This window comes from Arachis hypogaea, chromosome 3 (genome assembly GCF_003086295.3).
Source record: "Arachis hypogaea cultivar Tifrunner chromosome 3, arahy.Tifrunner.gnm2.J5K5, whole genome shotgun sequence".
In the NCBI taxonomy this organism is placed as follows: domain Eukaryota; kingdom Viridiplantae; phylum Streptophyta; class Magnoliopsida; order Fabales; family Fabaceae; genus Arachis; species Arachis hypogaea.
In genome coordinates, this window is record NC_092038.1 from 135843473 (window position 1) to 135860055 (window position 16583).

At 38.0% G+C, this 16583-nt stretch overlaps 1 protein-coding gene across 1 annotated transcript; it reads left to right on the plus strand.

Annotated features, from left to right (window-relative positions):
- Positions 1 to 9964: 9964 nt before the first annotated feature.
- Positions 9965 to 10432, plus strand: LOC140183642 (uncharacterized). Its single transcript, XM_072232106.1, has one exon. The coding sequence runs from the start codon at positions 9965 to 9967 to the stop codon at positions 10430 to 10432; it is 468 nt and encodes a 155-aa protein (XP_072088207.1).
- The last annotated feature ends 6151 nt before the right edge of the window (positions 10433 to 16583 follow it).

Genomic DNA, 16583 nt, shown 5'->3' on the forward strand with positions numbered 1-16583 from the left:
ATATAAATTTTTTTTATGGACAGTATTTAAAAATTAACATTTTTAATTTGTTATCCAATGGCTTCTTGCCATTTTTTTTTTGTTTTCATACAAGGTCAAAGGATTCTTAAAAGTTAAAAGCGTAATCATCATATGGTGACAAACAACCATTTTTGGGAAGAACTTATTTCTTAAGTTTACATTTATATATGATGATTCACATGTGCATTACGTGTACTAACAGAGACATGCATCTTTTCCTATTATAAATTCACTTAAGAAAAATTCACCACCAAGTTTAATTTAGATTGTCAACTAACAATCCCTAATTAAATTAACAACGTCAGTATAATTTTTAGGTGTAATATTTCGAGTATCCGAGAGTTGAAAACCAACAATTACGTTGCGTTTGATTTTTGTAGAGGATACAAAGACCTAGAAAATAAATATTTAAAAAGTGTTTGAATAAAAAAATATAGATATATTATTTTAAAAATAATTTTTTTATTTTTATATTTATTTTTAAATGAAAGACAATTATAGACACAGAATTTTAGGAGGATAGGCATGAATTTAAAAAAAAAAAATTCAAAACTCTAATTTAAGTTTCTTTTTTGCATCTCATTTTTAGAGAGATATTCAAAAAATACAAAAGTACTATTTTTTTCTGTTTTTTTTTTTATTTCTGTGATTTTCTTCTTTCATTGTGTTCTTTTTTTTCAATTGGAGTAAAAAGATCAAATTCATTGCTTATTGAATTTCTTAATTTACACAATTAAAAATTCAGAAGCAAAAACATAAAAAATTTAAAGAATACAAAAATAAATGTTAAGTTGGACAAGAAAGACTAAAAAAGGTTAAGTAACAAGGAAAGAAAGAGTGAGAGACAGAGGGAGAAAAAAGAAAATATGAAAAATGTATCTATTTTAATTATTTTGTATAATATTTTAGTCTTGTCTATATATATCTAAATATAATATTAAACATTATATTAGTGTCTTATATATTATATTTAAACACAATATACAAAAAATAATTTTTAATATTTTTATTTTATTGTCTTAATTTCAATGTTATATTCTATCCTATTCATAAAAACAAACACAATCTTAATTCCTAGTAGTAGCTCTGAGTTCCTACTACATACATGTCATCCTTAAAAAGAAAATCTGAAATATGATATTTAAACAACTCAAACAAATATTTTTATATATGGTTAAGTACTTCAATATTTGTTTTTTGGTTTAGAAGTACTTCACTAATTTTTCTTTTTTGGTATTGAATGTACTTCAATATTTATCTGTGTTAGAATATGTTTTTTTTTTTGTATGGTTGGGTTTTTAACAAATTTCAAAAGCTATAATGGGCTTGTTGGATTGACAGATCGTGTATCATAGTCTTTTAACTCAATCAGCTGCCACATCTAACTGGGCCGCTATCGTGCTGCGATGGTCCAACTAGGTGTCCATATTGGTTAAATATTTTTTTTTTTTTTTGGTTAAGGTAAGGGGCCAGAAGCCCAAACAACAAAAGGAACTACACTAAATTAATCATTCTGGGCCAAGAGGTGCCAGTAATATCACTAAGTACCCAAAGATCGCTCCCTGGAGGAGGGGAATTCCATACCATGAGGCTTTGTTCTTGTGCCGCTCCAAGATTGGCGAGAAAATCTGCACAACCGTTTGCTTCGCGATAAACGTGCTCAATCCTAACTTGCCAACCCCTGTCAAGGAGCTCGCTGATCCTGTAGTAGAGGACCGACCCAGAATTCCTCTTCAAGGAAGGGTTTTTGACACTGTTTACTACTGCACTTGAGTCACAATCAAGCCAAATTCTTCTGAACCCCATCGTCCAGGCTATTTCCAGGCCGGTGTATACCCCCCAAAGCTCAGCAAGGTGTGCGGAACAGACACCCAGATTTCTGGAAAAACCCATGATCCATCTTCCTTCACTATTTCTTAGAATACCACCGCATCCCGCCCTCCTTGGATTATCTTTTACTGCCCCATCTGTGTTAATTTTAATCCAATTACTTTGTGGGGGTTGCCACTTGATACTGATAGTCATTCTCCTGTGAGTATTGGTCCCAACGAGATACTTCTCAAAGGCTTTTTGAATGGTGTTAACATAATCCTGAATAAGATTGTACGCTACCACTGGTCTCTTGAAGGATCTTTGGAATATTTCCATATTTCTCCAATTCCAAATCCTCCAACAAGCAACCATATAGATACTAATCCATTCCGCTTGAATCGAGCAACCCCAATCCTTGTTCAAACACTCATGGAACCAATCAGACGTTGGAATGGAAAAGAACTCCAACGCTAACTCGCTTCTAACCAGCTTTTTCCAGATAACCTTTGCCCCCTCGCAATCTCTCAAAACATGCATAGTGTCTTCAACTTGATTTGTGCAATAATGGCAGAGGGGGGAAGTCCCATACCATTTACTCCTTCTGTAGTTAGTGATCAATCTACCATGTATGGCTTGCCACATGAATATTTTTATTCTTTGAGGGCCGTGCCATTTCCAAATCTTCTTCCACACATTGCTGGTACCAATAGGAGGTTGGATAATAGCTTTATAAGCTTCTCTAACTGAGAATCTTCCATCTGAGGAATTCTTCCATGCTCTGCTATCAGGAGGATCTGAGGGTCTAGGGGCAGGGATGGCTTTAATTAAGGGAATGCACTCTGTCTCAATTACAGAGTTGAGCACCTCCAAGTTCCATTCTCCCTCTGAGTTCACATAATTCTGGGCACTTGCATCCATATCTTCAATTTGCACGTTAGGCCTAATATGGTCCGCAAGGCACCCATCCATGTTAAGCCATTTATCCTTCCAAAATTTGGTATTTTCCCCGTTGCCAATTCTGTGAACAATATTCTCCTCAAAGGTTGGCCATACTTGCTGCAAAGCTCTCCAAAGGTTGGAGCATCCCACTGTAGGGTTATGAGGTCTATTAGTGTCCCCATTACAATACTTATACCATAACACCCTCGCCCACAAAGTGTCAGGATCTTCGTTCAAATTCCAACAAATTTTAAACAAGAAGGCTTGATTCATCACTTCCAGCCTTTTGAACCCCAAGCCTCCAGCATCCTTCGGGAGACAGAGGGTTTCCCAACTAATGAGATGCACCCTGCGGTGATTTTCGTCCGAACCCCAAACAAAATTACGTTGAGCTTTCTCCACTTTGCTGCAAATGCCTTTTGGCAATTTGCTGTGTTGCATCGCAAAATTGGCAATCGGGCCAATAGAAGATTGAGCTAGCACTACCCTTCCCGCTATGGACAAGCTTTTCTGCTTCCATCCCTTGAGTTTATTCTTCACCTTGTCTAGAATGTGCCCATAATTTCTCTTGCTATCCCGTCCCTCCACAATATAAGATCCCAAATACCTTCCAATCTCTTTTGTTTCTTTATAGCCTGCCTCTTTAACAATCATTTCTCTACACTCATTATTCACCTTTTTTGAGAAGAAGATTTGTGTTTTCTGGGCATTGATCACTTGACCCGAGGCCTCACAAAAAATTTCAAGACATTTCTTGATGTTACGAATTTGTCCCTGAGAAGCTTCAGCAAACAACATGATGTCATCGGCAAACATCAAGTGGGATATAAGAGGTCCGTTTCTCCCAACACGGAAAGGAATCCACTGCCCCTCATTTACCATGTCCTCAATCAGATGAGACAGCCTATCGATACATATGACAAAGATATATGGTGAAAGAGGGTCACCTTGGCGGATGCCGCAAGTTGGAGAGAAGACATTAGTTTTTTCCCCATTCCACAAAACTTGAAAGCTGGTCGACCTAATGCAATTCATAATGACACTGATAAGCTCTGGAGGTATTGAGTAATCTTGAAGACATCTCTCAATGAAGTTCCAACTAAGTCTATCATAGGCCTTTTCTAGGTCAATTTTGATCGCCATGTGCCCATGCTTAGCTGCTGACTTCCTCATCGAATGGATGATCTCATGTGCGATAATAATGTTATCTTGAATTTTTCTACCCGGGATAAAGCTAGACTGAGCAGGAGATATACGGTTATTCAAGGTGGTTTTGATCCTATTAGCCAAAATCTTTGTTATGGTCTTGTAAGATACATTACAAAGAGAGATTGGGCGAAATTGATTCACAAACTCAGGGTGGTCCACTTTAGGAATGAGAGTCAGGAGAGTGTTATTCACATCCTTGATGCCGCTTGGGTTCCTCCATGAGTCCAATACAAAATTAATGACACTGCTTCCAACTACCTGCCAATTTTCTTTAAAGAATCCTGCCGGGAGTCCATCATCTCCGGGAGCTTTGAGGGATCCCATAGCAAAAATTGCATCCTCAATTTCCTTTTTGTTGACGAATTGACTCAGGTTGTGTATCTCCCCATCTTCCATCGGGGGGTAGAAGGTTGTGGTGTTGATCACACTATTTCTTCTAGGGTATTTGTCCTGGAAAAGGTTTTGGAAATACTGACAAACATGACTTTTTAGAGCTTCGTGGTCTTCCATCCAGACCCCACTATCATCCCTCAGCTTTAAAATCTTGTTCCTCCTCCTCCTAATGATGGTTTTGGTGTGGTAATATCGCGTGTTGCGGTCCCCTTCCACAATCCAGTTCTCCCTCGATTTTTGGAGCCAAAACGTTTGCTCCCTATCAAGAATAGCTTCTAGCTCGCCATTGAGCCTTTCCTCCAAACTATCCAAAAATTCACTCTTCCCATATCTGGGTGAGTTTTGGATGCCTCGAAGCCTGTTCAAGATGGTTCTTTTTTGCTTAAACAGATGCCCAAAATTATCCCGATTCCACAATTTAATTTTTTCCACAAAAGAGCTGATGGCACTAGTCAAATGGTGGTTGCCGAGCCAGGCTTGTCTAATAAAGGGTTGGAAGTCATGGTGTTGCATCCACATAAACTCAAATCTGAATGGTTTTTCCCTAGGGTGATTGTGCGTACCTTTGCATTTAATGAGGATAGGGTGATGATCCGACCTAACCCTTGGCAAAGTATCTACCACCGCTTCCTGGAATCTGAGTCTCCAATCCACATTGCACAAAGCTCTGTCCAGACGTTTGAAAATACGCTCCCCATTTTGCCAAACTGGTCCTCTCCAAGTAAATTTTGTGCCATTAAAACCCAAATCAATAAGACTGCAACGGTCAATCCACTCTGTAAACCTCCTAATTTGAGCTTTATCTGGAGGAGCCCCACCCTTTTTCTCATCTATTCTTCCAATATCATTGAAGTCTCCACAAAGTAACCAGGGGCCTTGGACTGTGTCTGCAATGTCGCTAATGAAGCTCCTAATTTCTCTTCTCTTGGTCTCCTGAGGACTAGCGTATACCACGGTTAGATTCCAATGCTCCATACCATTCTCAATCTGAACGTGCAAGGCTTGGTTATGCCTGCTAATTTCTTGAATGTGAAAATTTGGGTTATTCCACAAAAGCCAGATCCCTCCAGAGAAGCCTTGGGCATCCACCGTCAGATGAAAATTGAAGCCACAATTCTGAATAGATCTCTTTGCTACTTCTCCGCCACACTTGGTCTCCTGAATCGCAACCAAGTCAGGTTTAAATTGCTGAGTATATTCCTTTAATGTTTTTGCAAAGCTTGGGCCAGCAGCCCCTCTAGCATTCCAAGAAAAAATGATCATTAAGACTTATTTTTAAAGAAGCCCAAAGCTTCAAGGATCCAAAATTCAGAGACAAGTTAAACCATGATTGGCCCAACTAGGCCATGTGCACATCGTTCCCCTTCGGGGCTTCTCTTTTTCCCCATTCCACTATTGTCGTAGTCCCTTCGGCCATGACTTCGTCCAGATCCGAGCCCGAAAGGAAAGGTTGCCTTGGGTCTGGGGGTTTTGGATCCATACAAAGGTCCACTTGGGTCTCCAACACCATATGAGTGTCAGATGTCTCTAAAGATTGAGACACATGCGATAAGATTGGGCTGGGGGTAGGGTCAGAAATGGGGGCTATAATATGGGCTTGATGGGTCATGGGCTGTCTTAGGGACAGTTGAGGGGTTGGCTGTGATGAGGCTGGAGTAGCTTGGTGGTGTTGTTGTGAATAAGTTGGGCTTTGGGGTTTGCGTTTGGATGATTGGGCTAGGTTTGGATGGTCAGAAGGATATTCATCATTGATCTGCACTGAAGTGGTAGCCTTGGCCTTTCTCATTTGGGAACCTGTTAGAAATTCCTTCGAAACAATCTCAGCCTGCTTCCTAACAGGGGACACATTGTTTTTCTGAAGACTGCCTTGATCATGCATTGGTTGGTCCCCTTTGTCCTTTTCTGCCAGAATCTCGTACCTTCCTTTTTCCTCCACTGCCTCTATTTTGTCTCTTTCGCTTTTATGCTTCGACCCACTACTTATGTTGGAGGTGTCCTTATTAGTGGGTGTTCTTCTTGTCCTTTTCTGCTTTTGTACTATCATCCATACACCAAAATTTTGGCTTGTTACAATGACTTCTTTACCCTTGTCGTTACATTTCCCTCCTTCTTTGTTCATAGGATCAGCCTGCATCTCTTCCGTCGGAGTATTCTTTTCTGCTTCTTGATGCTGCACTTCTTTAGCCTTTCCTCCCTTACCTTCTTGATTGGTATTAGCCATGCAACTATCACTCACATGGCCAAACCTTCCACAACTGAAGCATACCATATGCAGGCCCTCATATTCTATGTAGAATCTTTTTCCATTCACCAAGTAGGAGGCTTCCAAGGGCTTGCTCAAGTCTAGTTCAACACAGAGTCTCGCGAACTTACCCCGGGATTGATTCGCTGTGTTCATGTCGACTTTAAGCGTCTTACCAATCTGATCACCTACTGTCCCCAGGAAACGCTTGTCGTAGTATTCAATGGGAAGGTCTGGGAGCCTAATCCAAGCTGCCACCTTATTGATGGTAGTTCCGAAGGGGTTGAAGTCTGGGGTCCAACTTCTTATCGTTAGATAATGATCGAAAAGTAGCCAGGGACCTCCTTCCATCACATGCCAGTAATCTTCTTCATTAAACAATCTCACCACATAGAAGTCATTACCAACATCGATGAGGTCCATGCCTCCTGACTTGGCCCACATGGTGTCTAACCTTCATTGGTTAAATATTTTGGATCAGTTCAGAACCACAACCGATAACAATATTTAAACGTTTTGTTTTTGTATGGAATATTTTTTTGTGTTTAAATATTAACAAAAAAAAAAAAAAATTATCCTATACTAGAGTGTATGAAATATAATAATTTAACTAATTTATCAATCCATTAACATTAACGAGTATCAGTATGGCATGCATACTAATAAATATTTATCATAAAAATTAGTTTAAAAATTAACTTAAAAAATTTGCATATTCTAAAACTATATTTATCTCTAAATAATTTAGAGTGGTGTGATTCCATCATTCATCTTATTTTTTAAAATAAAGCTCAAAATACTTTTTTATTTATTTTATATTTTATTATTAATACATTATAATTATATATTTAAAAGTCTAGAATCCATAAAGAATAAAAACAATCTTAAATTATAAATTTTTTATTTTTACATTTTTGTGACTATATTTTTATTCAATAAATTAATTATCCATACGTTCTTTTATTCCAAATTAAATAACAATATTAAATAAAAAAGTCTCATAAATAACATGATCTATTACTCTTTGTATTAACTGTGCTATGTTTTTATTTGATTAGTAATTGTTTATGTTGTTTAAAATGGTCATTATTTATCTAACACTCTCCTTCAGAAAATTGAATTTAAAATGATTGATGAATCCATGAAATAGGAACGGATACAAATGTGTCTCCACCGCACGGAACATGCATGTTGATACGTGTTGTGAAAGAGTGGCCTCATTCCATGGACGTGGCAGAAGATGCAAAAAGTATGTATAATAATACCGACTCGCATCTGGGAATATATATACCCTACTCATTCATTCTCATCTCTTCCATCCTCGTCTTTTATTTAACATAACAATGGCGCAGGAACAGCCAAGCCGAGAGCAGTTATTACAAAACGCTCCTACTATCGGCGACCAGCGTGAGCAGCAGGCTGATGTTAGGAAGAGCGAGGATCGTGATCGGGGCAGAGAGGAGCTTGGAACTCGGGCGGCAGGTGCGCCTGACCCGGGCCCCACTTCGGAATCGGACCCATATGACGTGACTGATTATGGAACTATAATGTTTGACAATTCTGCTTGTGCTGCGTTTGGTGGGACTGAGACTGGAGCAAGGAACAGGAACCCGAGCGTCAGGGACCTTGATTAGCTTATATGCATCACTACTACTCTTATCTCTCTCTGTTTCGCTGTAAATAAATAATAATAAATACAAGAAATTAGGGAGGTCAATAAATATACAATATATAAGCATAAGTTATTAAGTTCTAGCTATATATATATATGGTAGGGTGCACTTTCTAGTTTGTTCCTAATCAGAATCCGAGGAAAATATATATATGTCTATATAGCTTGTAGTGGATGAGGAATTTGATAACGTTTGTAACTCGTGCTGAAAATTATTTTTATGAATATGAATTTACTTTATGTAATTGGAAGGTGACTATAATGTTTCGAGACGATTTTACTTTTATGATTTGTATAGTTTGCCAATAAAATATGAAGATCAAGTGAAGGGAAGATATATGTTTCTTATTGCCAAAAACTTGACTTGTTTAAAAAATGAGTGCACCATAATATATGAACCAAGTACAATGTTTTTTTTATTTTTTTCTTAAATGGAAAATAATGTAGTGTAATCATGTGCTTTGCTCTCAATGATTGTTTTGCGTCGAAAAAGGATCCGCAAAAACTTGAGGGGAAAATACTTGTAACGCGGCATCATTATTGGGAGGTTTTGGGTGAAATTTTGAACCTCTGTTGCATGACCAAAAAAAAAAACCCTCTGTTTTGAGAAACATCAATCAAGCGAATTTTAGGAGATTTCCCACGAAGAAAATTAAAGAAGTCGGCAGTGTTACTTGAAGACATTATTTTAGGAGTGTTTGTGATGCATTTAAACACTAATGGTGTGGTTTGAATTTGATAATTTTTATAAAAAAAATTCGACCAAGGATCCAACTCTCAAATTTTTGGATCTAGAATTTTAATACCATGTCATGCTATCACTCATTCTAAAAATTTTAACTAATGAAAAAAAATAATACTAATAATTATATCTCTAATATTCTTTAAATTTCTATTATACACATTGTATAAAAATTTTATTGGTTCCTCATATTTTTCCTATATATATATATATATAAATTTTATTGGTTCCTCATATTTTTCCTATATATATATATTTCACTTGTAATTACTGACTTATTCAATGAAAATCATTCTTCTCTTTATTTTCTTTCACGTTCTAATATGGTATCAGATGTAATTCTTTTTTACACTTTTGCATTATTCTTTCTCTTTATTCTTTGATTTTCTCGAAAAAATTTCTCAATTTTTTATTCTTCTTTCTTGTTCTTTCTCGTTTCTGTAAGAAAGTTCTTCCTCTTTCGACACTTTTTTTCTATTCTTCTACTCATCAATCAAAATGTTTACGATCTCTGTATCCACAGTTCTTCAGGGAGATTTCAATACTCCTCGAGTTCTGACACCGGCCTCGCCAATTCCTTATGCATATTTGCTCCAGTCCGGCGATCACTCAAGGCTCGTACTTGTTTCACAACCTCTACAAGAAGACAACTACGCTTCATGATACAGATCGATGAGGCTTGCGTTGAGTGGAAAACGCAAAATCTGCTTCATTAATGGCTCCTTCCCGAAGCCAGATCCAGTTCTTGAACCTGCATTCGTTGAATCGTGGCAGTGGACGAACGACATCGTCACTACGTGGTTGCTGAATACTCTTTAAGGATATTACGGCAAGCGTCATCTATGCCAGATCCGCGACTTTACTCTGGCAAGATTTGGAGACTCGCTTCTCTCAAAGCAACGCACCTCGCATCTTTGAACTGAAGAGGTCACTCATGTCTCTGACTCAAGGCTCTCTCCCGGTCTCACAATATTTCACAAAATTGAAGATACTTTGGGAAGAACTTAACACCTTTAAGCCATTGGTATCTTGTTCCTGTGGTGGCGTTAAGCCAATTCAAGCCTTTCTTGATCAAGAATATGTAATGTTGTTCCTTATGGGTCTCAATGAGAATTTGGCAAATGTTCAAAGCCAGATTCTGTTGTCAGATCCACTGTCTCCGATCGGAAAGGTCTTTTCGCTTGTGTTGCAAGAGGAGAAGCAGAGAGCACTCACCTCTCCAATTCAACATATGGCCTTTGCTGTTAAACAGTCTCCAAGACCCACCGCTCCTTCTGGACCTAAGACAAAAGGGAGGAAAGATCATCTACTTTGTGCTCATTGTGAGTTGCTGGGACATACTAAAGATAAATGCTATTGTCCCATGGATATCCTCTTGAATATTCCCAGAACAAGCCTGTGAATGCCAAATCCCAAGTGCATCATGTTATCAAGGTCGCTCATGATCAAGAAAGCCAAGATCCATCTCCTACATCTAGCTTCTCACTTACAGCAGCTCAGTACAACCAATTGATGATTCTCCTGCAAACTCAACAAGCTCTTCAGGACATTGAACCTGAAATTTGTACAGGTGAAGTGTTTTCCTTATATTATTCGAATCAAAAGGCAGAAGTTAGTTCTTGGATAGTTGATTCCGGAGCCACCACTCACATCACTAATTCTCTTAAATTTTTAAAAAATTCCAAACCTCTTACAAATTACTTTGTTTCTTTACCTGACCATACCAAAATTCGTGCTTTAGTTATTGGTAATGTTGTTTTTAATCCTTTACAATGTCATATTCATTCCCTCTTTTTGAGTTAATTTGATTTTTGTTAGTTCTTTGTTGAAACTGTCTAACTGCACAGTCTTCTTTTCTGACTTAGCCTTCGTCATATAGGACAGGACCTCCAAGAAGGTGATTGGCAGAGGTGATAAAATTGATGACCTGTTTTTGCTACAATCACCATTCATAGTTCATACTGAGAGTTCTGTTCATAGTTGTCGATCAGTAACTAATGTTGTAGCACTTTTTGGTATGCTCGTTTAGGTCACGCTTCCAAAAAAAATCTTAAACAAATTGAGTCCTCACTTGTCCAATAAAACTCTTAAATGCATCCATTCTAATTGTGAAGTCTGTCCCTTAGCTAAACTCAAGCGTTTGTCTTTTCAATCCAATAATCATTTTTGTAAGAATTCTTTTGATTTGGTTCACTATGATATTTGGGGCCCTTATAGAGTTCCAACTTATATTAACATGAGATATTTTTTTACTATTGTGGATGATTATTCTAGATTCACTTGGACCTTTTTTGCTAAAATGCAAATTTGATGCTTCTCACACTCTCATCAATTTCTTTAATATGATTGAAACTCAGTTTAATATAAGAGTAAAGTAGGTGAGATCAGACAATGCTGGTGAACTAATGCTCCTTGATTACCTGAATTCAAAGGGTATACTTCATCAATTCTCCTGTGTAGAGCGGCCAGAACAAAATGCTGTTGTTGAAAGAAAGCACTAGCATCTACTCAATGTGGCTAGAGCATTGTTCTTTCAGTCCAAGATCCCAATTGCCTTTTGGAGAGATTGTGTCTTGACTGCCACTTTCCTCATCAATCGCTTACCAAGTCCAGCACTTCAACACTGCTCTCTCTATGAGAGACTCTTCCTTAAGCAACCTGACTATCACTCTTTGATAGTCTTCGACTGCTTGGCTCATGCGTCTTCTCTTCTATCTCAGAGACACAAGTTCTCCTCTAGAGCAGTGCGTGCAATCCTCATTGGCTACCTTCTGGTTACAAGGGTTACAAGTTGTATGACCCAGTGAGCAAGAAGATTTTTATCTCCATAGATGTTTCCTTTGTCGAAACCGAATTTCCCTTTCAACAATTAACCAATACTTCCAGGCCCATGGTGGACAATTTTCCTGATATAGTTATTCCAGCATCTATCACTGATGCAGCCCCTCCAGCCACACTTATCAGTCCTCTTTCTGCCCAACCACCATCTCAACCATATGTGAATACACTAGTCACTGAACCTACCTCACAACATCAATCTATTATCCCAAGCTCACCAATTAACTTGAGAAAATCGTCTAAACAACATATACCACCACCTTACCTCAAGGATTATCAGTGCAATATTGTCTCTCATGGGACTCTAGATCAGTTTCGACACATCTCACACCATCACTCTCATTTCATAGCTAATGTCACTGCAATTCCTGAGCCCACCTTCTTCCATCAAGCCATGAAGTACCCTGAGTGGAGGCATGCTATGGATGAGGAGTTTCAAGCCATGGAGGCCACTAATACTTGGGCTTTAGTTCCTCTTCCACCAGGAAAACACACCATTGGTTGTCGTTGGGTGTACAAAGTCAAGTGTAAGGTAGATGGCTTAATAGAGCGCTATAAGGCCCGTTTGGTTGCAAAGGGCTATACGCAGCAGACAGGCATTGATTTTAAAGACACCTTCTCTCCCGTGGCCAAACTCACCGCTGTCAGGGTTCTCCTTTCTTTGGCAGCCATCAACAATTGGTTTTGTTGCAGCTAGATGTGAACAACGCCTTCTTGAACGATGACTTATTCGAAGAAGTTTATATGGACCTGCCTCTGGGTTACAAGACCCAGAACTCTGGACTCGTATGCAAGTTGAACAAGTCCATCTATGGTTTGAGACAAGTCTCAAGACAATGGTTCCATAAATTCACTTTAGCGCTGCTTACTCACAAGTTCAAACAGTCCAAGCGTGATTACTCTCTATTCTCTTATGGCAGTGGCGACAAAATTGTTTACTTGTTGCTTTATGTAGATGACATAATACTAGCCAGTACCTCCAAGGATATGATGCATAAGGTGCAGAAACTGTTAGAGGCCTCCTTCAAATTGAAGATTCTGGGCGATTTAAAGTATTTCTTAGGCTTGGAACTAGCACGGTCCAGTAATGGAATTGTCCTCAGCCAAAGAAAGTACACCTTAAGCATCTTGGAGGATACCAATTTTACAGATTCCAAGTCTGTTTCTCTGCCGATGGATGCTAACCTCAGACTAAACAACTTCGATGGTGATTTACTTGCGGACCCATCCATCTACCGGAGACTAATAGGGAGGTTAATGTACCTCACCATATCCCGTCTGGACATTACCTATGCGGTGTCTACCCTTTGCCAATTCTTATTTAAGCCTAGAACTGCTCACCTGGATGCACTTCACCATCTCTTGAGATACTTGAAAGGAACTGTGGGTCAAGGGTTATTATTTTCTGCAAAATCAAAAAAGAGGTTAATGACGTATGCGGATGCAGATTGGGCAGGATGTCCCGACACTAGGAGAAGCGTTACAAGTTACTGTGTATTCATTGGAGACTCTCTGATTTTCTAGAGGTCAAAGAAACAACAAACAGTTTCTCGATCATCTGCTGAATTCGAATACAGAGCTATGGCGGCAGTGGTTGCTGAACTGACTTGGTTGACAGGATTCCTCTTTGATTTTCAAATCAAGGCACCATCTTTCATGCTGTTTTGTGACTCTATTTCAGCCATCCACATTGCATCAAATCCCACATTCCATGAGAGAACCAAGCATATTGAGGTAGACTGCCATTTTGTTCGAGAGAAAGTTATGGCAGGATTTATCAAACTGATCCATGTTCGAACTCAGCATCAGCTTGCCGATGTCTTCACGAAGCCGTTGACTCCAACCCAGTTCCACAATCTCATCTCCAAGTTTGGCATGATCAACATATACCTGCCAATTTGAAGGGGGTGTTATGGATACCTAACTTAATTAGTTAGCAGTCAATTAGTCATTCTTCATACTGATATAATAGTTAGTTAGGCTCTCAGCTCACGTATATATATATATATATATATATATATATATATATATATATATATATATATATATATATATATATATATATATATATATACCTCATTTTTAATTACTGACTTACTCAATGAAAATTATTCTTTTCTTTATTCCCTTTCATGTTCTAATAATTTGCGATTTTGTAAATTAAAAAAATTAAATACATATAATAAGCGTCAAATATCAAAATTTAAATAATGGGTTAAGTACTTTTTTCATCCCTAAGATTTGGGGTGAAAATCAAATTTGTACCTGACCTTTTTTTGTTATTAAAATCATCCTTAACGTTACAAAACGTTATAAAATCGTCCTTTCTCTAATTTTGGACAAAACTACCCTTCACCTTAATTTCATCATTTACCTTCATTTCTTCTTTTTCTTTCAACAATACAAACAGAGAGGAGGGAGAAAGAGAAGCAGAGACTCAGAGAGAAGGAAGCCTCGCTGCGCCTGGCCATCGCCGTCGCAACTCACCGTCGCCCTTGCAGCGCCGCGACTCCCCTTCGCTAGCGCCGCGACTCGCCTTCGCAGCAACGCGCCTGGCCCTCGTCCCCCTCATGTTTTCCAATTTCGGATCTCCCTTTTCTCGGGTTCATATCTCCCTTTCCTCCCTTCTCCAACGACCATTTCGAAGACCAGTGGCGGCAGTTGCGACGCGAGTGCTCTCTCTCCGCGCGTGCTCTCTGTTTCGTCTTTCAATGGTGGTGGCAGCGGGATTGAGTGCCACTGTCGCCGTTGAAGAGTAGCAGTTTCAGAAGAAGAAGAAGAAGATTCACCGAACATGGAGTCTCCTTACCGGTCCTGTCACCCTCTTCGGTGGTATAGTCAGTTAGTCACCACCGTCGCCGCCGCTAACTTCATCCTTGTCACAAATGTAAAATCTTCTTCTTTTTATTAATTCCCTCTTTTTTTTTTTTCATTAAGTGATTTTTGGTCGTTTTAGATCTTCCTTCTTCGAAAGGAACAATTTTGATTCGTTTCTATGGAATCCGAAGCTGAATCATGAGTTAGGTTCATAGAAAATTTTCAAATTTTTTGTTTTGTTCGTGGCAATTTCTGAGTTTTGTTTGTGTAATTAGGGCTAGCTAGCTTCTACTGTGCAATATGCTGTTAACTATGATCTTGTATGGTTTTGTGAATTGAACTGAAATTTTTTGTTCTTACGATTTGATTTTGTGTTATTCACATTTATCTTGTGGATTTTGGAAAGTAATAATTTTATTTACCTGAAGATTAGGGATTCTTATAGTTGAATTTAGGGGTGTGCATGGGTCGGGTGAAACCGGGTTTGATGTGACCCAGACCCGACCCAAAATATATATCGGGCCTATTCATTAGACCCAAACCTGGCCCTAGACCCGATGAAACCTATACACTTTCAGGCCACGATTATACCGGGTAAAAACCGGGTGAAAACCGGGTCGTTAACACTACATTACCTTGATACCTTCTTATAAGCTAGCATGTGAAAATATCCGAATTTTCATGACTCCAACCATTATTTGACATGGTAAAATTCACTTAGAAAGCATAACCATAATCAATACTAATATTATCTAATAACACCAAATATTTAAATCAATATAAATAACACAATATTATGCATTAGTCTAAAATCTTATGCATTTTAAACATAAAATATTAACTTATAGTCTTATAATAACTAATAACACAAAATATTAAGGTTTACAATACTTAAATTCCACATAAGAATAGCCATCATCCATCACTAATAACACAAAATATTAATTGTGTATGATGATCGGGCCACTGGGCCGACTTCGGGTGACCCGAACCATGGCTTGGACCCAACCCGAAATAATGACTGGGTCTATTTTTGAGACCCTTACCCGATCCTAGACACAGTGAAATCATACCAAAATAGCTCTTAAAGTGTTCGGGGTCGAGTCGGGTCTTCGGGTCGGGTCAGGCCATGCACACCCTTAGTTGAATTGAAAAATATATATTGATAATGATTATGAAATCTGAGATGGGAAGGAAAGGGTTGGAGATAGTAGGTGGGGTGGTAGTGGTTAAGGTTGATGAACTGGTAATAAAGAGGTAAGAAGGTGTGATGGTGATAAAGAAAGGAAGGAGAAGAAGGAAGTCTGGAAGTGTGTTAGTGGTGAGAGTGGGTAGGAAAGGGTTAAGGTAGTTATTTTTATAAGGGGTAAAATTGTCTAAAAATTATTAATTTTTTGTGAAAATGACGATTTTATAACGTTTTGTAACGTTAATGATGATTTTAATAACAAAAAAATGTCGGGGACGAATTTGATTTTCACCCCAAATCTTAAGGACGAAAAAAGTACTTAACCCTTAAATAATCAACAATTACATAACAAGTCTCAACAATATCTTAAAATACTAACGATAAGATAACAATAGAAATTAAATTATAAGTTAGTTAAAATAAATAAATAAATAATAAAATAATAATATTAGAGCACATTATGCGATTTGGATTGGATTAAATCAGTTATGAAAAATAGATCTGAAATCCAATCCGATCCAGCAGTTTGTAAAAAATAAAATCTAATCTAATCAAATCTAAATGAGTACGGTTTTAATCGATTTTCGATTTAAATTAAATTGGATAAACAGTTTAATTTAGATCGGTTTAAATTTGAACACCCCTATATTCTTTGACGTTATAGTCTAAAAGTCTAGAATTAGAGTCTGGGAGTTTAAGATTTACGTAA